A 26,059-nucleotide genomic window follows, 5' to 3' on the forward strand; every position below is an offset into this window, starting at 1 on the left:
CCGTCACGTGGCTGTGACATCAGCCACCAGCTGGTGTGGGAAGACCTCCTCCTGCTCCCATAGCCCCGACCAGGATCCCTTCCATGGTGTGGCCCTGGACAGATCTACCTTCAGGTTACCAGTTGCTAGATGTGTCTAAGCAACTCTGGATTTTCTCAGGAGTGGAGTTGTCTGCCTCCTCTCCTCAATAATAAGCCATTGACCAAGACAAGGAGCACCTGCTTAGCCCCCAGCAGGCCTGCCCTGGAAGCGGTCCCATACTTCCACTGGGGTTCCTAAGAGTTAAGCCTCCCTCTTCCCTGCCAGTGCCTCCACCTTGCCCTTGGCCCGAGAAGTGGCGGCAACGATGGCAGCAGCAGTGGCAGCGCTGGCTGTGGTGGTGGCAATGCGAGGAGAGCGACGGGTTCCACTGCTGGTGTTGGGAGAGGCCTTGGGCAGGGCTTTCTTTGAGGCCCCCCTCCGCAGAAGGCTATTCCCAAGCTTCTTGGGCGTGTTGAGGATGCTGAAGGTCATGGACTGGCGGCGATCAGCCTGTGGGGAGGGGCTGTCAAATGAGGCTCACTGCTGCTTTCCCAGGCCAACCTGCTGCTCTAGGGTCTCCCTTCAGCCCCCAACTAACCTGTTTAACAACAGCGGGAGCTGCTTTCTTCTGGGCCTCCGTAGTGCTCTGTTTGCGCCCTTCATGTCGGTCCCGGGGAGTCATGGGTCGTGGGAAACAGCTGGTGGGCTTCTTAGACTATGGGGAAGAGGCTGATTAGGCAGACATCAGCAAGAGGACTTCACATCCAAAGCCAGGTATCTCAGCTGAGTGGCCCTATAAATCAGCTTGTCCCATCAGCAGCACCTCTTACCCCACCACCAAGGGCCAGAAGCCTCCCCTTTAATCTACTTTTCAAACTTGGTGAGCTAACCTGGTAGGCTGCTAGAATAAAACCCAGGAGCCAGCGTCTCCTACCTCAGGGGTGCCAGGGCCCTGGTGGGGCTCCAAGGAGACCCGTTTGCGCTGCCGGGTGGTGATGCCAGTGCCCTCAGCTATCTGGGTTGGCTGCATGCTGGCCCGGCGCAGGGTCTCCTGGGGGTCACCAGTTTTCATCTCTTCATCTGTGATGGTCGCCAGGCTCAGGGAAGGCTGCGTGGGGTGGAAGTGGTCAGTGGACCCAGGCTGTTGGCGATGCAACAGGATGGCCCAGATTCTCTTCACTCGCCTGGCACGTGGGACAGCTGAAGGCTTCATATCGCAAAAGGCCTCCCTCCCTGTTGTCTTCCCTGGCACAATGGCCACCGAAGAGGAGTCCCAAGCAAACCTCTCTACCTCCTACCCACCCACAGGAACTTCACCCCTGAGCTCCCTCCCTTCCAGCTATTCTACTAGAGCCATGGTCGCCAAACTGCGGCTCGCAAGCCACATGCGGCTCTTTGGCCCCTTGAGTGTGGCTCTTCCACAAAATACCACACATGGGCGCGCGTACAGTGCGATTGAAACTTGTGGCCCATGCGCAGAAGTCGGTTTTCGGCCTGGGCGAGTCTATTTTGAAGAAGTACTGTTGATATTTGGCTCTGTTGACTAATGAGTGTGCCGACCACTGTACTAGAGGGATCTAGTCGCCCTCCTCTGGAGGCCAGAGACCAAGGGCACTATTACTTGAGCTGGGTCAGCAAGTGGCACTGGGATGGAATGCCAAGAGAGGAAGGGGTGAGCCAGTGCAGACAGGTCCCATGCAGGTGACCCCAGAGCTCACCCTGGACTCAAGTGGATAGCAGGTCTTCAGGTGCGGGGGGCAGACTCGATTGCGTTGCTGCAGCTCTGCAATGCGGTTCCAGTCATCCAGCTGCTCGGGCTCATCCTGGCAAGTGCCCATGTAGAAGCTGTTCCTTCCTGGGGAGGGCAGGGATATTGGAGCAAGTGGGGCTGGAAGGCCGGGAAGAGTGAAGGTGGAGGCAGCAGGTTGCCCACTGGCCCTGGCATCTCGCCAGCCTTTGCTGCCACCATCCTGTCCACCTCCCCTGTGGACTTCAAGCCCAGTAGCCCAGAGTCTGGCTCTGCTTAGAGCTGCAGATACAGGAGCTGGGTCACTGCATTCTCTCTGGAGAGGTCAGGCAGAGGCCATGACACCAAGAGAAACTACTTGAGGGCCAGGAATTGATACCCAGGGGATCGCCAAAGGACAAGAGCCTCTCAGAAGAATCTGAGGGTAAAACACTCGCCAGCTTGGCCCTTTGGCCGACTCTCACCACCTGAGGACTCCTAGTAGCTTCTGAGCTTCACTATCATGCTGGGAATCTGCCCATTGTGGGAGCATTTCTGATTCCCCCTCGATGGACAGGCAAGGCTGCAAGGAAGGCAGCCAGGAAGCTAGCCTTGGGTTTTTAAATGCTTATTTCCCTGTGCCAGGATCTGCTTCCAGTCTAATATTTGGGTTGGGTTAGGGAACAGTCCCTACCTGGAGGGGCCCCACTGGACACCCCAGCCTGGGAGCGGCGAGCAGAGCTGCGAGTGGTGGGCCGATATCCAGGCAGGCTGAGCAGAGCTGAGTTGCCATCATCAGGAGAGCCCAGGCGGGCTAGAGACTGGGTGGAGGAGGTGGCTCTCGGGCCGGCCTGGGAGACAGGGGCGGACTGCGTGCTATAGAAGGAGGAGTTGGCGCTGTCTGGCTCTTCCACGTCTGACTTCTGGAAGAAAGGACGCGACCGGTTGTAGTGGGCTGAGTGGGCACTTGGCATTCTAAAGAAGCCTCCACTGTTGCCCCTCCTGAAGCCCCTCAGATCCTGCAGCATGTTCCTACACTGCTGTGCAAGAGTTCTTACCTGGACGTCTGCAAGAAATGGGCCTTGCTGCCAGAATCCCACACAAGGTGCTGAGGGTATCGACTCTTTTCTACCCATTTTCCCCACTAAGTCTATTCAGTGCTTTGAGGGAGGGAAGGCAGAGTATATCAGACTATTTAAGAAGTGAAGTGCAAAGAAATAAAGTAACTGGCCCAAAGATCAAACAGCTAGGAAGTGGGAGAACCAGGGCTCTCATGTCTCCTGAGCTGGTCAGGCTCATCCCACGGCCTCCGCATCTCTGGCCCACACTTGCCAGGGTCTGACCATCTTTTAGAGCTTTTCCAGCATCTTGGTAGCAGAGGGCACCCTGTACACAGAGGTGTCCCTGTTGCCCCAAAGGCACCCCTCTCCTCCCTAAACCTCGGGATGTGGAAACAAGGGCCAGAGTCCCCAGGCTGGCAGGCAGCCCCCTGGCGGCAACATCTCGGCTCCCCCGGGATGTGCTGGGAAGCACAGGTTCGGCTGCAACTTCTCCATATTCTCTCCCTTCAGCCTGTACGGGGTCAGAGCTGGACATGGAGAGGACACCAGCCTTACAGTCAGCAGATAGGCATCTAATTACAGTCCTGCCCTTTTCTTCAAAAGAGGTCTAAGGTCTTAGAATTCCAGCTTTTCCTTCTGTGAGATACGGGCTGGTCAGCCCTGTGGCTATGTGGAGGACCCACTGGAAAGATGCCCTTGAGAAGACATGAGCTTTACTGTCCTGCAGCCCCCATCCCAGAGCCTGACCTTGGTCATGGTGATGTTGATGATTTGTGTAGTCCGTCGACGAGCAGAACGGGTCTTCCGGCCTGAGTCCGGGAAGATGTCCCCCAGGGAGTCCAGGCTTCCCTCCAGGGGTGGCTGACCCCGAGCCGGGATGGGGGTGAAGTAGAGACTTTCCAGGGATTCTACCTTGGGGGGCAGGCGCTGAGAGATGGGTGAAGCTGGCTCCCCTGGGATGCTGGTGCCATCTGGCTGGGTACGAGGCAGCTTGCTATAGGAAAGAAACCTGATGAGATGCCATTCTTGCGGCTAGGAAGCATTTTGTCCATCTCTTTGCTCCAAAGTGGCAAATTCTTGCATTTATTGTAAGCAGACCAGGTCAAGCACCCCATTTGCTGAATTTTCAGAGGTGCCAAGGAGCGCCCTTGACCTGGGCCTTCCCTCAGTCCACTCTCATGGCCCTCTGACTCCTCAATACTGGAAACTCCCAGACCCATATACCCACTGCCCCAGACATCTCTGGACACCCACCTCTACTCCCCAATGAACATGTCCCAAACTAAGCTCATCTGTGTGTCCCTCCTCCTGTATCTTCTATTTCAGCGAATGGGAGCAGCCTTCACTCAAGCTGCCCAGCCATGAACATGGGCACAGTCCTACTGCTTCCCTCTCCTAATAAACCAAATCAGCAAGTCTCCTAACTGCACCCCACTCTGCTCTCACATCCTTCCCTGATCTGTCATCTACTCTCACCTAGACTGACAACGGCATCTGAGAGAGGTACCAGAGCAGTGACAGACAAGGACTCGAGCCAGGCTGCCCAGGTCCAACCAAGCCCGCTCTGTCACTGTGGGACCTTGAGCAAGTGACTGCCCATCTATGCTCCAGTTTCATCTGTTAAATGAATTACTATTTTTCTAGTGTCTCTAACAGTGTCTGACACAAGTCTTGTTAAATAACAACAAATGCTTCCAGTCTCAGCTTCTACATTGGCTATAAGGATAAGCTAAGATGAAAACCTGATCATGTACTCAATTTCAAACCCTTCCCAGGTCCCTCAAAGTGCCAGCCTCCATCAATGGGGAGTCCAGCCACGGGGCACACATACCTATGGCTTCTTTGAAGACTCAGAACAGGAGTGACAACCTCCACATAGCCTTTTTATTCTTCTAGGAATAAGCTTCCAAAGGGCAAAGGGACAACATCTTATTTATCTCACAGCCCAGTGCCCAGGATACAGCCTTATAAACAAGTCTCTCAATGGACAACAGACCAAGGGAAGAAGGGTGCCTTCTGACCTGGTGGTAGTGAGTGGGGTTCCCTCGCAGCTCAGATCCAGGCTGTCAATACTCAAGTCCAGCTGAGCCTTAGCCTGGGGCTCCCGGCTCTTTAAGGCGTCAGTGGCCACCTGAAACTTGCCCAGGTCTCGAAGCTGCTGGTCAGCATGGGCAACCTGGGAAGCAGAGGGCCAGGGAGAGTGAAGAGAAGCCTAAGGGAAGGGTGGCTTAGGAAGGGAGGGCACAGGGATCCATTATGATGAGTAAGGGAGTCTGTCCAGCCAGATACTTACCTGTGCCTCCAGGCTGCGCACCTGGGCAGTAAGGTGGCGGCAGGTCTGTTCAGTCTCCTTAGTCTTCAACCCAGCCTGCTGTAGCTCCTGACCCAGCCGCTCAGCTTCGGCTCTCAGTTCCTTGTTTTCCTTCTGCAGCTGCTCCAGGCCCCGCAGCTGCTCCTGCAATTCTTGGTTCTGCTGCTTCTTGGCATCATAATGGGTCTTGGCTTTCTCCATCTGTGTGGGCAGACAGGTGGGTAGGGGCTAGGTGGGGTAAGGCAGGAGGGAGGGCACAGTGGGGCAGGACTGGACTCCTCACCTGCAGCTTGTAGTGTTCAGCTGCCTGCTCCTTCTGGCTCAACTGGGTCTGCAGCTCATTCAGCTGGGCCTGGAGGCGTTGGGCTTCTTGCTGGCTTTCCCCTCCCTGTGCCTGGAAAGCATGTGATGTGGAAGGCTGATCAGAGTGGCGGTCTGGCTACTCGATCCAAATCTGCTGCTGACTTGCCCTAGCTTCTTGGACTCCATGGTGTTTTCAGACTCGTGCATATTCTCTCAGGAAGCGGAAAAATCCTTTTACCCCCACCAACTCCAGCACCACACACCTTTGCAAGGTCCGCAGGATCTTTCCCACTCAGCTTACACCACTTCTGGCAGAGCTCTGACAGCCCTATCTTCATTGAGATCAAGCACAAACTGCCTCATTCTCTCTCCATGAGTACAGTCTCCCCAAGGAGGAAGGGAACTGATCCTTTCACTTGGGTGCAGAGCACGGGGCTAGGCACTTGAGATGGGAGCTCTCAGGACATGTGAACTCATTTCTCCTCAGAGCGACTCTGAGAAGTAACTATATCTCCATTTCAGAGTTGAAGAAATTGAGCACAGAGATTTAAGCCAATTGGCCAAGATCATAGTGACTCAATAACAGCGTATGATCTGACCCTTGGTGCACCTGACTCCAAAGCCTGTAGGGCCTTTTGTGAGGCTTGCACTGCCTCCTCCCCAGGCCAGACTCCTTGGGGACAGGGACTGTGTCTGGTTCTCTGTCCACCTGCAAGTCCAGCAAGTGCTTAGTTTGTAATAGACACTGGACAGGATCATCTGGCTTTGCCTCTCTTACATCTAGCACCGGGAAGGCCCCCAAAAGAAGTATAACAAGCATCTGTTTATCATCATCATGACATGGTGTGGAACATGTGGAAATGAGCTGGGGAAATTACGCTCTCAGCTCCCACCAATTCCTGTAACCCACCAGGGCTTTAGCAAGTCCCAGGGCCATGGGAACCAATTCCTTTGCTCCTAGCTAAAAGCTGTGAAACCTAGACTGCAAAAAAAAGCATATATTAAACCAATGGTGATGTTGAAAACATTAAGAATATTAAACTGCATTATAATATTACATATGATTAACTCTAGGCCAGCACTATTCAGTAGGACTTTCTGGCCACGTTCTTCCCTGTCCAACATGGTAGACACGAGCCACACGCAGTTAACTGCTGAGCAGGGAAACAGTGGCTAGTGTGACTAAGGTACTAAAATTTTAATTATAATCACTTTAAATTTAAATAACCACATATGGTATTGCTACTGTAATGCAAAGGTCTTCCCTTCAGAGACCCTAGGAGGCACATGCAGGGGGTTCTTGAACAGGCAGATCTCCTAAGGCTGCCAGGTCCCCATGGTGCTCCTCCTCCTGCCCCCACAACCAACACAGCCCAAGGGCTTAGAGAGCACCTTCCTGCTCCCATCTGTCCCACCTTCAGCTTCTGCTGCTGCACTCTGCTGGCTTGGTCGTGGTCAGCTAGCTTCTTACTCAGTTCTTCCACCTGGGATAGGGGAGGGAAGAGGAGACAGGAAGACTCAGGAGGCCTTCCCCTGGATGTCCGGGCAACTTACAGGGTTTTCCCAGACCAATCCCCAATATTTTTAGAAAAAGAAACCGGGTACTTTCTCTGGCCTGCGGCCCAGGCTAACTGGACAGGACCTGAGTGAGGTAACCCAACACTCAGGTGCTGCCAGAGCCACCTGCCCACACTCACCTCCACCCCCAACCTGCAGGGACAGAGGCCTGCAGGGAGAGATCTACTCTGGGGAGCCAACACTTCACCACCACCCTACTGCTGCCATTCCCAGCCCCAACCATCCTGGGTTGGGGACAGGAATAGGGGACCTGCCTATAACTTGCAGACATACTCATTCAGTACCTTCCCAGAAACTACCAAAGCAAAGCCCACAGATGATCAGTCCTCTTCCCAATACTCACAGGCTGTTAGGGTTGGTGCTAGCAGTGTGGTTAGTGTGGGGTATCAGACGGCTGGGAGACAGCAGGGGCAGCACACATCCACGCCCACCCAATTCCCACAGGAACAGCAAGGGGGGGGGGGTGAGGGGAGCATCACAGCCACAAGCGCTCCAGCTCCTCCAGGCACTCCAGGAGCTCAAGCATGATCAGCAACAGCGAGAGGCAGGCTCCCTTGCTAACTGTTTGTATTCAGTGTGATTGTCGTCTTGGCAATGGGAAGAAAGGAAAGCCCGACTCCTCAGCAAGCCTGAGGTGGCTGGGTAGAAGGGCTGGCAGAGAAAGGGTGCTCCCACTGAAAACCAGCTCAATAGCTTTGACATCTGGGCAGCACAGAGAAATCCTTGAGAGAGCGTGCGAGGTAGCTAGACTATACCACTCCTCTGGCAGAGGCCCCTCCTGCACCTCTCAACCTTGGCCTTCCTGCTCCCAGACATCTCTTATTTCACGCTTGGGGTTAAGGCCCAAAGGGTCATCACCCATGAGCAGACATCCTGAGCTCACAACCCTCCCTGCTCTGTGAAGGATGCTTTGCTTATCACCTTTATGGCTTCTGTGGGAAAGAAGGCCATGGTCATTCTGCTAGGACTCCTCATTGAGGACCCAAACTTGGAACAGGACTTGAAGGTTGAGGAATCCCAAGAACTGTCTGTGATTGGTTTAGATATGGGAAAGACAAAGCCTACCCTACCCCTCGTCCCTGACAGGCAAAGGGCAGAAAGTGCAGAAGGTGGAGAGTCCGACCTGGGATGGGTGGGATGAGGCCTGAGAGAGGGCCCAGCACTCCTGGGCAGCCTGGGCCTGGATTCCACGGCTTGACCCTGCCCCCTTCACAAACAGTTCACAACGGGAGCTGGCGGAGGCAAGCTGCAGCCAGGGTCATGCACCGAGACTGGTCACCGCTTAAGCAGCCAGCATTTAGCAAGGACCCCAGGCGTTACCTGCTTAGTTTGCTCTCTCTGAAATACCTCTAGCTGTTCCACCTGTGCATGGGGGAGGAGCAATGGAGACAGAGTGAGATGGGGGCCAAAGAGGCACTGTTCCTGCTGTCAGGCTGACCTCACTGAAACTCTTAGAATCCCCCTCCCCCAAGGGACCAGACCTTTAGTAATGTGTAAAGTGCCAGTTGGCTCGTTCTAGTCCCCAGTGGCTCTGGGGTCCCCACTGCAGGGACACCTCATAATGTGCCTCCAGAATGAATGATGGCCTTCACTGTTTGACTCTCCAAGGACAGAGCCTTCAGGGAAGGGGAGGCTACTGATATTTTCTTTAGTAGGACAATAGGGGACAACAGACTTGAACTCTGCCAGCTACAACTCCTCTGACACCCAGTGAGTGAGGGAGACAAGACACTCTGGATTAATGTGGAAGATTGAGGCTCTGGGATGCAGATGTCGTCTGTCTCTCAGGCCCAATCTTTGGAGGTGTTGAGCTTGGTGCCTTACCTGGGCAGTGAGTTTCTGTCTCTCTTCCTGGAACCGCTGTCTCTCCTCCAGGACCTTGACCTTGGCACCCTCATACTTGGAAGTCATCACCTCCAGCTCCCGGGCAGTGCTCTGTACTTCCCGCTGCATCTCAGCCAGATGGGCCTCGGCATCCGCACGCACAGCTGCCAGCTCTTGGTCATATTTCTCCCGGGCCTGGTCCAGCTCCACTTCCAGAAACTGCCGGCCGAGACTGGCCTTCTCTCCCAGCCCCCGATTCTCCTCTGCCAGCAGGCCATGAGCCTCCTTCAGCATGCTCAGCTGCTCTGCATAGCTGGCCTTCTCTGCCCGCAGCTGCTGGGCTGCTCGCTCTTGCTCTGCCACCTTCTGTCGTAGGGGCATCAGTTCCCCGAGCTCCCGCTGGGCTCGCATCAGCTCTGCCCGAAGCCCACCAGCTGCCTGCTTGCTTTGCTCCAGCTCCTCACGATGGCGTTTCTCAGCAGCTGCCTGCTCAGCCTGCAGCTGCTGGCACAGGTGCTTGGCGGGCAGCAGCTCACTCACCAGGGCCTGTGTGCTGGTGTGCTCTAGCTGCAGGGCAGAGAGGGCTTGCTCCTTCTGGAAGAATTTCTCCTGCCATGCCTTTAATTCTTGGCCCAGCTCCTCTGCTCGCTCTGCTTGTGAGGCCAGCTCCTGTCGAAGGCTCTCTGAGGCCACCCGTTGTTTCTCCGCCTCCTCCCGGAGAGTCTGGACCTCATCCCGCAGAGCAGAGCTGCGTTCCGCAGCTCTGGCACTGTTGCTGGCTGTTTCTACCTGAAGCAGGCGCAGCCTCTCTTCCAGCTTCTGGCTCTTCTCTGACTCAGCTACAACAAGCCGCTTCAACTCCTTGCTCTCACCCTCCTTCTCCAGGACCTGGCGGTTCAAGATAGACACCTCCTCCTCCAAGCTGCTGATGAGACTGTTTTTTCTCTCAGCCTCCTGCTGGCCCCGGGTCATCTGGGCCTTCCACTCATCCTCAGCCTTGCTGTGGTCTTGGGCCTTCGTGCGAAGGGTGGCCAGCTCCCTTTGTGCTGAGGCTAAGGTGTCCTGAGTGCGTCCCAGCTCCCGGGCCTTCTCCTCTAACTGGCCCCGCAAAGTCTCCAGAGTGGTGGCCCGCTCTGCCTGGGAGGCGCGCACAGACTCTAGGCTACGCTCCAGGCTGGAGGCCTTCTCCTGATGCTCACGGCACTGCTGCTCCAGCTTGCTCACCTCCGCCTGCAGAGCCTCCGGGTCAGGGCCTTTTCGTTTGGTCTTTCCTAAAGCCTCAGACTGGGCTCCTGACCCACAAGTGTCTTCTCCGCTGGCTGTCCCTAGAGACTGCTGGTGCTCCCCCTCCATCTTGGCCAGCTGCTTCTTTAGTTGCTCCACGGTTTGCTGAAGCTCCCCCAGTTCTGTTCTCTGGGCTGCCTCCTGCCCACGAAGCTTGGCCAGCTCCTGGTCCTTCCCCTCCTTTTCCTTCAGGGCATGGGCCAGTGCCTCCTGCAAGGTAGCAAACTCCACACGCTGCTCATTGAGGGCATTCTGCAACCGCATCTCAAGCTCTGCCTTGGCGGCCTTCTCCAGGACAAGATCGGCTTGGGCTCGGCCCCGCTCCTGGGCTAGCCGGGCCAACTCCCGCTCCTGCTCCCCACGCTCCTCCTCCTGTTGTCCCTGGCTCTCCATTAGCGCAGCCCGCAGCCTCTCCAGCTCACTTCCCATTTGCTCTGCCTCACGCTCCATAGCCTGCAGTGCAGCCTGTGTGCTGCAGAACCGACGCCCTGGCTGCTCTTCCAGCCACTCTGATTCTCTGTCTCCTGCCCTTGGGGGCTCCTTGAGTAGCTCAGAGGAAGTTGTTTCCTTATGCTCACCTGCCTTGCGCACTAAGGCCTCCAGGCGGGCCACCTCCTTGCTGGTGGCAGCCATCTTCTCCTGCAGAGTGGAGAGGTCATCTGCAAGTTTCTGGGCCCTGATCTCCTTCTCCTGGACCTGCTGGTGGGCTCTGGCCAGGCTGGCATGGAGCTGGGCAAGCTCACTCTGCTGCCGGCCTATCTGGAGCTCACTGTGAGCCTCTATCCCTGCCACCTTTTCCTTTGCCTCCTGCAGCTCCTGACGGGCCTTCTCACATTCCTCCTTCAGGGTCATCAGCTGTTCCTGGAACATGGCACCATACTGGGCCTCCTCTTGCTGGCTATCCTCATACCGCTCACGCCATGTGGCCACCTCCTTGGCAAGCTGCTTACATTCACTCTCAGCCTCACGCTGGGAGGCTATGGCCTCTGCCAGCTCCCGCCTCAGGGCTTCCGTCACAGCCTGATGGGCCTCCCCAAGCTGCTGTAATCGAGCCTCCAGCTCCTTGCGTCCAGCCTTCTCTTCTTCTAGCGCCTTCTGTTCCTGCTTATGTTGTTCCACCAGGCTTTGGGTCTCTGCCTCTAGCTTGGCGATACAACACTGCTGCTCTTCCAGGGCACTCGCAGCCCTGCGCTTCTCCTCTTCAAGGTCGCCCTTGGTGACCATCAAGGACTCCTCAAGGGCCCGCACCTGCTCCTGGAGCTGATTCTTCTCCTGAGCTACCTTTTCTCTTTCAGTTGCTTTTTGCTGCTCAGACCTCAGCTGGGCCTTCAGTTCTGCCGCCTGGGCCTGGGTCTCACACTGCTCCTGGCGGGCTGCCTCAATACAGGCATGGAGTTCCTCCACCTTTTGGCTCAGCTCTGCTTTCTCCCGCTGGGCCTGTGTCACAGAGGTCTGGGCGCTGTCCCGGGCTTCATTAGCAGCCTGAAGTTGCTGTTGCAGCACCTCTAGCTTGGCAGCCTTCTCCTTCTCCAGTGCCTCTACTTGCTGGAGGACTGAGTCCTTCTCCCTTAAGGAGGCCTCCCGCTCCTCAGCAGCAGCGGCCAGCTGCTGGGAGTGGTCTCGCCTGGTGGCCTCCAGCTCCTTGGTGGCCTCCTCCAACTGCTGCTCCTTCTGTTTCAGGCTGGTGCTCAGCTGCTCCACCTGGTGGCGGAGGTCCTGGGAGGCCTGTTCTTGCTGCTGGAGGGTCTGGGCTAGCTGGGCCTGATCCTTTTTGGCCTGCTGCTTCAGGCCAGCCAGTTCTTGATTCTGCTGCTGGAGAGTAGCATTGAGGGTCGTGAGCTCGGAGGTCAGTGTGGCCACCTGGGCAGACAACTGGGCCTCCTGAGCCTGGGAGGCCTTCTCCAGTTCTTCCTTGGCCTGTCTGGTGTTGGATAGAGAGCTCTGCAGCTCAGCAATCAGGCCAGCCAGCTGCTGCTTTTCTTCTTCAAAGTGGCCCCGCTCAGCAAGCAGCTTGGCTTCCTGCTGGCCCCGCTCAGTCTCCAGTGCCTCCACCCTGGTTTGGAGCTGGGTGTTGTCTGCAGCCAGAGTGGCTGCCTCTTGCTTCAGGGTTTCCAGCTGGTGAGACAGAGACAAATTGGGGTCAGCATGACTTCTGTCACCAGGGCCCCTGAATGTGCTAAGCATGGCCCACACCAACCCCAGCACACAGCACACAGGTCTTACAGGTGCTCTTATGCATTCCTACCTGCAAGACGTCACCCAGCACCTCACCCTTCTCCTGGGGTGGGTTCTCCTGTAGCCGGGCCAAATGTTCTTCCAGCTGTGAAAGTTTTCCCTGAAGAATTTCATTCTTTTCTTCAAGGCATTTCTGGGAGTAAAAGAGCCCCACGTGAACAGAAGTGGAAGAGGCACTGGATGTCCCCACAAGCCCTTGTGAGCATCAACAAAACATAAGACCCTATCACCTTGTTACCAAGATCTCCTTTTGCCCTCACCTAGGAAAAAACCCTCAGAAATCATGGACCTGGGACCGTGAGAGACCTGCCTAGCTACAGGGCTGAATTAAGTCATGTGACCTGATAATTTCTTCTCCAAGGCCACAGAGTTTACTTCAAATTTCCTCACTGTATACCCTTCCTCAAAGAAGTCTTAGCTTCCAGATTATCCAAATACCCACCCAGCTTCAAAACACCCTGCCCCTCTGGGCATCAATAGCAGCAGCAGCCACAGCACCGCCCCTTCTATACCCCACTTCCCCTCACTGCTCACTAAGCACCCACTACAGGCCAGACACTGGGTGCCTTTCTGAATTTCTAACCCACACAATAGATCTGAGAGATAGCTGTTACTACCCTCTTTTACAGAGCAAGAATCTGAAGCTCATTTGTTAAATGGCTTGGCCCAGGGCTACATGGTTAATAAACGGCAGAGTTGAGTTCCTAATAACAGCAATAATAATAGCAACTAATTCACTGAGAGCTTACTTTGCACCACACAGTGTGTTAAGTGCTTTCTATGTATTATTATCTTACAATGATGGATGAGGCAGCTACTCGTTCTTTTTCCCATTTTCAGGAAAGGATGCTTAGAGAGAAGGAGATCAAGTAACTTGTCCAAGATCCACACCTTGTAAATAGCAGAGACAAGATTCAAAGGTGTATTGGACTTCTAAGCCCACAATTCTTCCATTAAAGCACACTATTCAACCTTGAACAGAAGTCAGCTTAATTCCCAAAGGCCCAAAAGAAGAGAGCGTCAAACAGAATTCAACTTTGAACATGTGCTCAAGATGGTGGCCCTAATGCCCCAAAACAGAGGGTTACCTTGTCCTGCAGGGCTGTGCTGAGCTGCTTCTCCAGGTGGGCCTGCTTCTCCCCCGACTCCTGAGTGGCCTTGCTGTGCTCCTCTGTTAGGTCATTGAGGGCGCCCTGCAGCTGCTGTAGGTGACTAGCAAATTCGCGCAGCTGAGAGAGACAAAAAGGGAAGCCCCATTACCCAGAGTCAGAACTGGTACCACCACTGCTGCTTGCTCCCAGAACTCCAGGACTGGATCCTCCGATGATCCTATCCACTATCGTCGGGCCAATCATAATGAATCACATCCCTAACTCAGGACTACAGATAAAAATTTAGGGCCACAAATAATTATGGGACAAGGTAAGGGGCAAAGTATGCAGGTCTCTGGAGAGACAAAGGCACCAGACAGGTGCCAAGAAATTCTTCTCAACCCCCTCTTAGGAAATTGTCCAGAAAACCTCAATTCCAAGGGCCTCCAGGTGGGGGCATAACACACCTTAAAGGAAAGGTCCCCATTCTCCTCAGAGAGCTGGTTAATTTTGCGGTCCATCTGGCTCTTCTCTGTCTTCAGGTCCTGGCACTGCTTCAGAGTTTCATGGAGCCTCATGGTGAGGCTGTAAGGGAGGAGCAATGAGAAAAGAGTGTGTCCCTCAGGGGTACAGGGTGGGGCAGGGAGCTGGGAGGGAGGCAGATAGAGCTCTACCTCTCATTCTTGCCACGGAGCTCCTCAAGCTCCTTGGGCTCCAGCGGACTGGCCGCCTGCTTCTCGTTCAGCAGAGCCAGGCGGTCAATGCGCTGCTGCATCATGGCTATCTGTGCATCTGGGGAGACAAGGGAGAGGAGAGGAGCGTCAGCGCAGAACTAAGGAAAGGAGGGAGAGCAAGGAGGAAGCATCCAATCCAAGGGAAAGGGAAGATGGAGGCAAGGACAGAACCAGTTTCCAGGAGGTCGGCCTGACAGGCCCAGGGCCAACAGACGGCCCCTTCCTCAGACAAGCCCATTGCTCCCTGGAAGGAAATCCCAGATGCTGCCCACTCATACACATCCGCCGTTTGCCAGCACCCACCCCTCTCGGTGAGGAGCTTGCGGTTCTCAGCCAGCTCCAGCTCCAGCTCATCTCTATTATTTCTCTCATCCGCAAGCTGCTTCTTCAGCCGTCTCATCTGGAATTGTGGGGTTTGCAGGATGTCACCCATGGGGGAGGCTGGAGAACCTGAGAGGAAGCTAAGGAAAGAGATAGCCCAGATGCCATGGTCATCTTCAGGTATAAGACCTGGAGTGACCCGCAACAGGCAGTGATGGGGAAGCAGGACACTATGGATGTGAGCACTGACCGGGAGACCCATACACCCAGGTTCTGTCTGCAGTGCCATGACCTTAAGGAAACCCTTCTTTCTCCAAGTCAAAAAATAAAGGGGGAGGGAGGTGTTCTCCTTGCCCCTGCAGAGCTGCACTGAGAGAAGGGACTTTAGTGTAATCAACAAAGAAAGGAATTCCATAAACAGGGAACAGTCTTTGAGAGAGGCCTTCTGCCCAAGACAGATCCCAACCAACTTCCCCAGTTAGTGCTGCAGCAGGTGAGGACATCCCCGCTTGACAGGTGCTGCAAGCACCTCTGACGATGGAAGGGGCTGCTCAACAGCTTAGTCTTCAGGAGGGAGGGAGTTCAGGACTGAATGCTGGGGCCCTGACCCAGGAAAGAGGCTCAGCACATACTTGTTCCCACTGGAAGAGGCAACCTTCTGTAGCTCTAGAAAGCGAACCTCCTTCCTGGCCTGGTGGCTGGGTGGAGAGAGTTCTTCAGAGATGGAGCTAGAAGGGAAAGGAGCTGGCGGAAGGAACAGACAAAGCACAGAGGTTAGTAAGAGGGTGAACAGATTTGTATCTTTACACAATTGAAGAACTCCTCTTGGGAGTGAATCAACGAACACATGTAAGCTACAGAAGGCAGCCACTGGGCAGAACCTAAGCAGATCTCCTCTCAGGTCAGCCACCAGCCTCCTTTCTGAATCCCTCTAATCTAAAGTCTTGCACTGCCAACACACTTTCTCACGCCTTCTCTCTCCTTGGTTCCCATGCTTACGTTTACGTGGCTCTCCTATTTCTAAACACCACCCTTACTAGTCTCCCTCATTCGCTCCTTCCTCCTCCACCCACTTCTAAGCCCTCAGTGTTCAGATGGGGCCTCCTTGCTCTGCTCACAGCTTCCATGGCCAGCCCTACAGTGACCTGCAAACCCACAGCTTGGCCCAGAGCCTCTCCTCTCACATTTCCAACATCACCTGAAGGGGTTCTGAGGAACCTGAATATGAGGAACATCAAATTCAGCAGCTGGAAGAGAACTTGCCAAGACCCAAGTCTTATGTCCTATCATCACTGATGGCCTCTTCACCAGAAGATAAAGCTATCACTCTTTCCATTATGCTTCCAGCTAGACATTTGGTAAAACTGGTACCTCTCTGTCCTAGCACTTATTCCTTATCATACCTCCTGGGTTTATGCATATGCCTTCTCATCTAGAAAGAGCTTAATGTGGAGGAAAAGATCTTTTAAGACTGTACTCCTACATTCTAAACCAGGAGTAATGGTTGTTTAAAAAATAAAAAAACAGCCTTGGCCAGTGTGGTTCAGTGGTAAAGTGTCGGTCTGTGCACCAAAGGGTCATGGATTCCATTCTTGGTCAAGGACACATACCTGGGTTGCAGATTCCATCCCAGGCCCCAATGGGGGCACATGTGGGAAGCAGCCCATACATGTGTCTCTCTTACATCAATGTTTCTCTCTTCCTCACCTCCCTTCAACTCTCTCTAAAAATCAATGGAAAAAATATCCTCAGGTGGGCCAGGGCGCAGTGGCTCAGTGGTTGAGTGTTGACCTATGAACCAGGATGTCATGGTTTGATTACTGGTCAGGGCACATGCCCAGGTTGTGGGCTCGATCCCCAGTGGGGTGTGTGCAGGAGGCAGCCGATTAATGATTCTCTCTCATCACTGATGTTTCTATCGCTCTCTCCCTCTCCCTTCCTCTCTGAAATCAATAAAAATATATTTTAAAAAACATCCATACCCTGGCTGGTTTGGCTCAGTGGATAGAGCGTCGGCCTGCGGACTGAAGAGTCCCAGGTTCGATTCCGGTCAAGGGCATGTACCTTGGTTGTGGGCACATCCCCAGTGGGGAGTGTGCAGGAGGCAGCTGATCGATGTTTCTCTCTCATCGATGTTTCTAACTCTCTATCCCTCTCCCCTCTTCTCTATAAAAAAATCAATAAAATATATTAAAAAAAAAATCCTTAGGTGAGGATTTAAAAAATAAATAAATAAAATAAAATAAAAAACAAAGGTGTGTGTGTGTGTGTCGAGGGCAAAGGGGGTGGTTGTGGTGGTGGTGATGTGATCAAGGAGAACGTAACCGCACACAAGATCACTTATTAAGAAGTTTTGCTTGGCTGCTGCCAGACAGCTAGTAATTCTGTGTGAACTGGGATGATGGCAACAGGGCCCAGAAATCAACCTACTCCATTACACAATTTTCCTGAGGACAAACTCTGTGTCTTGTTTTAGGGCCAGAAACAACCCCCTTCCTCAACAACTCTGGATCCCAGCTCAGAGAGGTGATCCTCAGAAGGGGTCCCTATTTACCTTTTTGCAAGAAGTTCTCTAGGTCCTCATTCAGGTTTAATCCATCTTCATGGTCTAGCACAAATTTGAGGATGACGGCTAACTCAGCCTAGGCCACAGGGAGAAAGAGCAACACTTAAGTATTAGGGAGACCTAAAGGGATGGAGGTCATCACCCTGACAGTGCCAGCCCCAGGTCTATGGGAGCCCATTCTTCCTCTAAGAGCTGGAAGCCCCATGGTCCAGCCAAGAACATTCCACTAGAGACGTGTTCACCCCACTTGCTCCCACCCCCTCTCCTCCCTAAATATCCACTCAGGGTTAGAGTTTCCAACTGACTTCACTCCTGACCACAAGAGATGAGAACAGGCAAGGAACGGAATGTGCACAGAAAGCTTTAACATAACTATTTTGGCCTCTCAGCTGACCATCACTGTTCTTTATTATCTAGGTGAGAACACCGCAGGGCTCATCCAAAGCTTATCCACCAGCTCAGCTGTAAAATCTTCCCTTCTCTGTCTGAATTCCAAAGCTACAGAGTTCATTTAATTTTCCTGGCCAACTCTGCTGTACCCCTTATTCTTCTAGAATCTCTTCCTACCAGCTCTATGACCAGCTTGGAGCAGAGAAAAGGTTGAAGGGAGGAAAAAACCACCTGTTTCTTCCAGGCCACATGACAACACTAACCCCATCCCCAATATGAGCCATGAGCTGAGTACGAAATGGGATGATTCAACGTTTCTACCATAACATGAAGGCCACAGCTCTCTGGACACTGACCCACCAGTCACCTACAGTATCCACTCTGGCATTCCAGCTGCTTCTGCTCTGGGAAATAAAGAGCAGCTGCTCCTGCAAGAAGCAAGGCCAACACCAGAACCTATATGGCAGGTAGCTCCTGGAAACCAGGTCAATTCGCTCTATAATGAAGCAGATGCACCAACTCCTCTTCACTTAGGGGCCATGTAGAGGAGGGGAAAGGAGGTAACCACTGAGCTAGAATGTCATGGTGGACAAAGACATTCTAACTAACTAATCCTTTCTACTAGAGGAAAAGAGGAATAAATGGAGTGACAGTATACACACACAGGAATACCTACATGAAGAGAGAACAATTTTTAGGTAGCACCCAAACACAACATAGTTTCTGGTACAGTTATATATGAAAAAAGCTTGGAAGTATATCCTTTAAAAGTTAGCAGTTATGCTCTAGCTCAGTGGTTCTCAACCTTCTGGCCCTTTAAATACAGTTCCTCATGTTGTGACCCAACCATAAAATTATTTTCGTTGCTACTTCATAACTGTAATGTTGCTACTGTTATGAATCGTAATGTAAATATCTGATATGCAGGATGGTCTTAAGTGACCCCTGTGAAAGGGTCATTCGACCGCCAAAGGGGTCACGCCCCACAGGTTGAGAACCGCTGCTCTAGCTGGTTTGGCTCAGTGGATAGAGCATCGGCCTGTGGACTGGAAGGTCCCAGGTTCGATTCTGGTCACAGGCACATGCCTGGGTTGTGGGCTCGATCCCCAGTAGGGGGTGTGCAGGAGGCAGCCCATCAATGATTCTCTCTCATCACCGATGTTTCTCTCTCTCTCCCTTCCTCTCTGAAATCAATAAAAAAATATTTTAAAAAAATAGTTAGCAGTTATCTCTGGGAATGGGATTATTGGCACCATTATTTTCTTCTTTGTGCTTTTCAATATTTCTCAGACGTTCTAAATGAATGGCTGTAACTATTATATGTGCTCTTTAAAGAAAACAGGTGGGGTGAGGTGAAATGCAGGCTAGGCCTGCTAGGTAGAGTGGAGGCACAAGGGCTTACCTGAATCTTATAGTCAAACTGTTCCCAGTCCCTGAGACTTTTGGAGCTCACGGTGGACTGGTATAGGAGCAACATGGTTATCTAGGAACAAAACAGGAGGCAGTCACTGAGCGGAGCCTGTCTCTCTTCTCACTGCCCACCCCCCACCCCCAAAACCTCTACCCCCACCCCCCAGGCTATTCTGGAGACGCTTCCAAAGCTCCTAGAATTCAGCAGCCCAGGCCACTGCCCTTAAACTGCACTAGGAAACACTCGAGGACTCAATGCCTACGTGCAAAAAGCCATGTGCCAGGATTCCTGCACAGCTAAATACCTGGACTCATGGAACCCTCTAGGCCAGCACCCGGACAGGAGAAGGAATGAAGTAGACTGAGCTAAAAAGAAAAATAGGACAACAGCTGGGTGAGGCCTGATTCCTGCCAAGTCTCCACTGAGGTCCACAGTAATGGCCTAGTAAACTCTGTCACATGGCATGGTCTCCTAGAATCTTTGGGCTAAATTAGCCCCTGCCTCACCAGGTGGCTATCAAAACCTACCTCAAACCTCGACAAGCCCCAGAAATAAAGCCCCCACCATTTCCTCTGGGTTACAAGAAGGCTCTGCAGGTCCCTCTGATGCCACCCTTCCACCCCCAGCCTGGTGGTCTATAGCTACCTTGGCCAGTTCCAGCTCTGACCCCTCCATCACCTTCTGCACTGACACCAGGCATTCCGGGGAAGATGGATGTTTTCGGTTTTCTGTAATGACAAGGTAGATAAGAGGTGAACTTCCCAGGGGTCATTCCTGAGATCATCAGAACATCTCAGAGTCAGAGCAGAGTCACTGTCTCTGGTGGAGCTAGAAGATGGAGGGCTCCTTACTCCTATGTCCGCTCTCCCCAACATACATGTTTCCATCTGAAGTGAGCTCTATCCTGGGTCAGTCCAAGGATTACAGGGATAATTCCTGAAGAAAGCAGGCTGGATTCACAGCAGCTCTGGGGCATAGCACTACACTCACCCATCCACGCACAAGCTCCTGCTCAGCCCTACAGAGGAGCCCAAAGATTCCAGGTCACTCTAGACCAGTGGTTCTCAACCTTCCTAATGCCATGACCCTTTAATACAGTTCCTCATGTTGTGGTGACCCCCAATTTCATTGTTACAAATTGAACATAATTAAAGCATAGTAATTAATCACAAAAACAATATGTAATTATATGTGTTTTCCGATGGTCTTAGGCGACCTGTGAAAGGGTCGTTCGACCCCCAAAGGGGTCGCGACCCACAGGTTGAGAACCGCTGCTCTAGACTCTCCTTCCAGCTTTGGCTGGTGCTGCTCAGTAGTTAGAGAGTCAGCCCCAACACTGAAAGGTTACAGGTTCAATTCCTAGTGGAGGGCATGTACCTAGATTGCAGGTTTGGTTTGATCCCGCCCTAGTTGGGGTGTGTGGGAGGTGGCCAATCGATGTTTCTCTCTTGCATCGACATTTTTCTCTCTCTCTCCCTACTTCCTTCCCTTCCACTCCCTCTAAAACCAATGGAAAAGGTATCCTTAAATGAGGGTTAACAAAACAACACAACAAAAAAAGACTTTCCTTCCAACTGAGGTCACAAAGGAAGCCTGCAGCTGAGTCATATGAGGAAGACTGGGGATACTTGGTTCTTATGCTGCCAGAGTGTCTGGGCTCAATCACTAACACCTTGCTTTAAATCCATTCTCACCTTTCCTTTAATTCTCTGGAGGTGGAGAAAGCAGATAATGAGCACTGTGCCAGAAGCTTTGCATGTGATCTTATTTACTCCACCCATAACCTAGAGTAATTATTATTATTTCCATTTTATAGACCTTTCTATATCCAGAAAGGTCACACAGCAGTGAGTAGAAGGGCCAAAATCTCAACTTAAATCTGCCTCTGCCCTTATACCAGTGGTCAGCAAACTCATTAGTCAACAGAGCCAAATATCAACAGTACTTCTTCAAAATAGACTCGCCCGGGCCGAAAACCGACTTCTGCGCATGGGCCACAAAGTTTCAATCGCATTGTATGTGCGTGCCCGCGTGGTATTTTGTGGAAGAGCCACACTCAAGGGCCAAAGAGCCGCATGTGGCTCACAAGCCGCAATTTGCCGACCACGGCCCTATACCTATTGCCTAAGCCAGTGGTCGGCAAACTCATTAGTCAACAGAGCCAAATATCAACAGTACAACGAATGAAATTTCTTTTGAGAGCCAAATTTGTTAAACTTAAACTATATAGGTAGGTACATTGTTATTAACTTAATTAGGGTACTCCTAAGGCTTAGGAAGAGCCACACTCAAGGGGCCAAAGAGCCACATGTGGCTCGCGAGCCGCAGTTTGCTGACCACTGGCCTAAGCAATTAATTTAGTTACCCAAGAAAAATGTTTTTCTTGCAAAGAGGATAACATAGATGCCTCCCTCTCCTCCATCTCCTTGCAGGTGAGGAGTCCTAAAAACTGACCCTCTGGCTGTACCTGGAGCTCGAGAAGAGCTCTGGGACTGAAGGGACACTCTTCTTGCCCCAGCTAGTGTGAGCATCACCAGACCCCAGGAAGCTGACCGGGTTGTATTCATCTCTGTGGAACAGAGTTGACAGCCCTGGGCCTTTGCCCCTACAGATACCTATTAACTGGTTCCTCTGGACTTTCAAGAGCTGAGGAAGCAGCTCCTTCCCAGCTAGATAAGAAAGTACTCACTCTGCAGAAAACTGCACACGAAGTCCAGTCTCTCTGGCACTGGCTGTTGCACGATTTGCTGACCCTCCTCAGTGCTGTGGCTAGAAAAAGAGCAAGCATTAGGAACAGAGCACTTAGCAGTCCTTCCCTCCTTGCTACTACATCACATACTACCTTCCCATTTCGTCAGGCTTGCTCTGCACTGGATTTGGGAAGGAACCTGACCAGATACTAGAGGGGAGAAGATACCAAGGCACCATTTACTCAGAAGAACTATGTAGGGGGTGGCACGTGGAGACCTGGGCATGAGGTCCCTCTGGAAAGAGCACTCTGACATCCATTTGTGAATACAGTAATGCACCACTTAACGACGAGGACACGTTCTGAGAAATGCATTACTAGGCAATTGCATCGCTGTGCAAACATCACAGAGTGCACTTACCCAAATGTAGACGGTGCCGCCTACTACACACCTCGGCTGTATGACTAACCTACTGCTCCCGGGCCACCAGTCCGTACAGTGCAGACTGCTAACAGCGTAACAAGGCACGGTGTTTTTTAAAAAACTTAGTAAGTAAAATAAGTGTACTCTAAAATAACGATAAATAGTAAATACCTAAAACAGTTTACTATCAGGTATTGTGTACTGGACATAACTGTGTGTGCTACACTTTCATACCACAGGCAGGACGGGCTTGTTTACACCAGCATGACCACAAACACATGAGTAATGCACTGCACTATATGGCATTACAATGGCTGTGATGTCACCAGCAATTTTCAACCTTTTTCATCTCATGACACATATAAAATAATTAGTAAATTCTGCAGCACACCAAAAACATATTTTTTGCCAACCTGACAGAAAGACTAGGTATAATTTTGATTCACTCACACCAGTCGGCTATTGTTGTGTGGACTGTTGTCATTTTTATTTGCTAATCTAAGGAAAAAGAAGTCACAAGTGCCCCTGACTAAATAGTCAGGTATTGCACATTTTCAAAATTCTTGTGACAGCTGAAAATCACTGCACTAAGCAATAGGAATTTTTCAGCTCCATTATAATTTTATGGTGCCACCATCGTAGATGTGGTCTGTCTTTGACTGAAACATCATTTATACAGCATAGCTGTATTTTTTTAAAAAGCACATTTTGAAAATACTATTGAGTAATTATTTCAGTAACCATTTCATAATTTAGTCCTAAGTATTATATTCAACAACTGTCATGGAGAAAGCCTTAGAAGGCAATGAATTAAAGTGTCAGGATATTAAGTAGAGATTTTAAAGAATGGCAATTCTGATTATTTTGGACTCTCCGATGTGTGGGAGAAGCTAGTGATAGAAATGTCTACAAGAACAGGACAGAGTAAGTAAATACTGGTTTATATATAGATCCATGTATGAATAAAATGTAAATAAATTTGTAAGCATTAAAAAAAAAGCACTGTGGCAAGAGGGTCAAAAGTTGATGGAGGCAGCAGAGACAAATGGAAAGCTAAGTTCAACAATTAGGAAAAGCTCAAGTAAAGGGCAAAGATCAGGACACCTAGGAAACCTGGAGAGAATGAGAGTGAGAGAGGATGATGGGAAGGGAAAAAACAGGTCGAAGAACTGAAAGAATCAGAGGGAACAAGGCCCTGAAGTGACAGAGCAAAGTTCAACACACTAGGCTGAAGGCTGAGGCAGCAAAAGCCTCCCAGAGGCCAGAACAAGGGACAATCACTTTTGATCGGTGGCTGTCACCGTGCTGATTTCGCCGGCAGGGAAGCCTAATACAAAGAGACAATGAGGGCTGGAGGCAGCAGAGGGAGCTCTCACACAGCCCAGGCCCCTAGCTCCTGGGGCTCAGTCTAACGGCGGTTTCATTTTCAGAGAAGAATCTTGAATAATTAAAAGGTCTCTTGCTCCTCAGAACTTCAATCTTCAGGTTTCAACCAACTTTCTGGAAGGCAGGGAAGGCCTTAGATACAGTGGTTCTCAGCCTTCCTAATGCCACGACCCTTTAATACAGTTCCTCATGTTATGGTGACCCCCAATTTCATTGCTACAAATTGAACATAATTAAAGCATAGTGATTAATCACAAAACAATATATAACTATTTATGTGTTTTCTGATGGTCTTAGGCAACCCCGGTGAAAGGGTTGTTCGACCCCCAAAGGGGTCGCGACCCACAAGTTGAGAACTGCTGCCTTAGAACCTTCCAGTGCCAGACATCTGGAAAAGCACAAGAGGTAATCAAGCCAAGACTATGAAAATAGCTCCTTCTGTCTCCCACGTGATTAGAAAGGCTTCTTCCAAGTGAACCTCCCCACAAGAAGCATTCTGGGTAGCTAGTCCATGATTAGGGACACCTGCAAAGTCTTCAGGAGATGCTAATCTCCTCACAGGCTCCTGCAGGAGCCCTCTTCCCTACCCACCTACAATCTGGAATGCTGTGACTCCTTGCCTCAGTGTAGAGCAGTAATTTACCTAGTATATTCCATTAGGTAAAAAATAAAGTGTGTTCTCGGGTTAAATGTTTGAGAAATACTAGGTTAAACCAAACTAAACATTTTCTACATAAGAGCATATAACATGCATTATTTCCTAATCACATTTCATCACAAAAGCATTTATTTTCCCCACTGGGCCTCTGGGATAAATAAAGTTGCATAAAACATGCTTTGGAAAAGCCAAGACTACATTCAAGTCTCTTCTCTGGCAGGAAACCATTCAGAACCACTGCTAGTCACACCTCCATCCTCCTTCTTCTCAAGAATTCCTACAGCACTCACGGATACAACTGCATCATTTATAACTGACCACTCTGTGCAAGTTGAAAGCCAGGAATATATAGCAGGTGCTCAGTATATGTGCTGACTGACAGGTGAGGGATGCTTTATACTGGGAAGAGTAAAAGTCAATGTCGGTAAGACAAATGTCAGGGCTTTAGTTTTCTGATGAAATGCCTCCACTAAACTTTGCTATTCAAGCCCCAAGATGGGACAGCCTTTTTGCTTCTATTCACACAAAGAACAGAAAGAGAAACTTGTCAGAGTGGTTGACTCCAAATATTTTCCCAGAGAGAAGGCCAAGTGGCTAAGGAATAAGCCCTGTTCAGTTCTCACAGCTTCTATATGCCACCAACCTGCCATCCTCCACTTCCTTCCCCTGAGGACTAGGCATCTGATTTAGGTTAGCAACAGTAGCAGCATCAAAAATGTAACAGGCAGAACACATCCACCAAAAATTCCCAAAGGAAGTTGGTCTGCATTATCCTGGATCTGAGATGGAGATTAGGGTTAGCCTGGGATTTCAACAGCCCCTCCCTCTAAAGCAATCTTTCTCTCTCTCTCTTCCCTCCTTCTTTCCCTCCCCCTCTCCTAGTCTAAAGCTCAGGCAGCATGTTACAGAACAATTTGGAAGGTGGGCATCTTGAATTTTTGAACTTCCTATGAAAATTTCCCAGCAAGTTCTAAGCCTAAACAAAGGCACACATCGATACCCCTGGATAAATCTACTGTTCTTGTGATCATCAGGCCAAGGATATTTATCTTCTCAAAAGCAAAAGTTCCTTGATCTATTACTCTTAAGTCAGAAAAAAGCAGGCTGTACCCTATTGTATGTCATAACATGAGGCATATTTTACCTGGCTGCTTCTCTTTAAGTGAAGTTAAAATTGAACAGTGAAGTAGGTACTACTAGCTTAATGCTTTTATTGGCCATTGATGTTGGTTGCCTAGATCTATCATTTCATTAAGGTTTGCAAAATAATTACTTTCACTAAGATTAACTGCAAAATGCTGATTTATAGGTGGTACCTAACTCCACCTATAAAGTAGTCTTGCAAAAATATCTTATACTTACAGCCATAAAGATTTAATTTAAAAATAAACAAACCCTGCTCTAGCCGGTTTGGCTCAGTGTATAGAGCGTCAGTCTGTGGACTCAAGGGTCCCAGGTTCGATTCCAGTCAAGAGCACATGCCTGGGTTGTGGGCTTGGTCCCCAGTGGGGGACATGCAGGGAGAAGCCAATCAATGATTCCCTCTCATCATTGATGTTTCTATCTCTCTCTTCCTCTCCCTTCCTCTCTCTGAAATCAATAAAAATATATATTTTTTTAAAACCCTGAAAAAAGCAAAACAAAAAATCTTAACCTAAACAGATCGAATTACTGTTTATAGGCAACAGTGGGAAGAGAACATGTAAAGCAGCATCATGATGATATAATTAACAAAATCCAAATTATAGGAAATTCTATAGGATCAAAAAAGGGGAGTGCTGGGGAATGGAGTAGAAAACAAGACTTGTGGGAGGAGATGGCCCTGATAAAAGCTCTTCAATACCAAAGCTAAAGATTTAGAACTCAAACTCCTGGCAATGACCAGTAAGTCACTGAGGCTCATCAGCTGTGGAGTATCACAACAAAAGGACAGGAGGAAGGTTCCTGAGATCACATGTGCAGGAATGCCCTGGAATAAGGGCAGGTTAGAGAAGAATGACATCACAAGGGCCTGGTATCCAGAATTAAGCAGAAGGAAGGATGTGA

General features: G+C 50.9%; 1 protein-coding gene across 1 annotated transcript in view; it reads right to left on the reverse strand.

The window, feature by feature from the left end:
- NUMA1 (nuclear mitotic apparatus protein 1) overlaps positions 1-26,059 on the reverse strand; it is a 40,867-nt gene that overhangs the window by 703 nt on the left and 14,105 nt on the right. Inside the window, exons 4-25 of the mRNA XM_081098660.1 lie at positions 21,546-21,625; positions 19,502-19,584; positions 18,848-18,928; positions 17,044-17,131; positions 15,122-15,233; positions 14,472-14,629; positions 14,109-14,226; positions 13,902-14,019; positions 13,432-13,572; positions 12,354-12,476; positions 8,825-12,223; positions 8,321-8,362; positions 6,838-6,906; positions 5,403-5,513; positions 5,102-5,320; positions 4,830-4,984; positions 3,556-3,802; positions 2,442-2,670; positions 1,740-1,876; positions 956-1,129; positions 620-736; positions 316-531 (exon numbers count right to left, since the gene is read on the reverse strand). Of these exons, the coding sequence (XP_080954786.1) occupies positions 316-531; positions 620-736; positions 956-1,129; positions 1,740-1,876; positions 2,442-2,670; positions 3,556-3,802; positions 4,830-4,984; positions 5,102-5,320; positions 5,403-5,513; positions 6,838-6,906; positions 8,321-8,362; positions 8,825-12,223; positions 12,354-12,476; positions 13,432-13,572; positions 13,902-14,019; positions 14,109-14,226; positions 14,472-14,629; positions 15,122-15,233; positions 17,044-17,131; positions 18,848-18,928; positions 19,502-19,584; positions 21,546-21,625 (6,217 nt within the window). The remainder of the gene's footprint in view (positions 1-315; positions 532-619; positions 737-955; positions 1,130-1,739; positions 1,877-2,441; positions 2,671-3,555; positions 3,803-4,829; positions 4,985-5,101; positions 5,321-5,402; positions 5,514-6,837; positions 6,907-8,320; positions 8,363-8,824; positions 12,224-12,353; positions 12,477-13,431; positions 13,573-13,901; positions 14,020-14,108; positions 14,227-14,471; positions 14,630-15,121; positions 15,234-17,043; positions 17,132-18,847; positions 18,929-19,501; positions 19,585-21,545; positions 21,626-26,059) is intronic.

Source organism: Myotis nattereri (assembly GCF_964212035.1).
Source record: "Myotis nattereri genome assembly, chromosome: 9".
Lineage (NCBI taxonomy): Eukaryota > Metazoa > Chordata > Mammalia > Chiroptera > Vespertilionidae > Myotis > Myotis nattereri.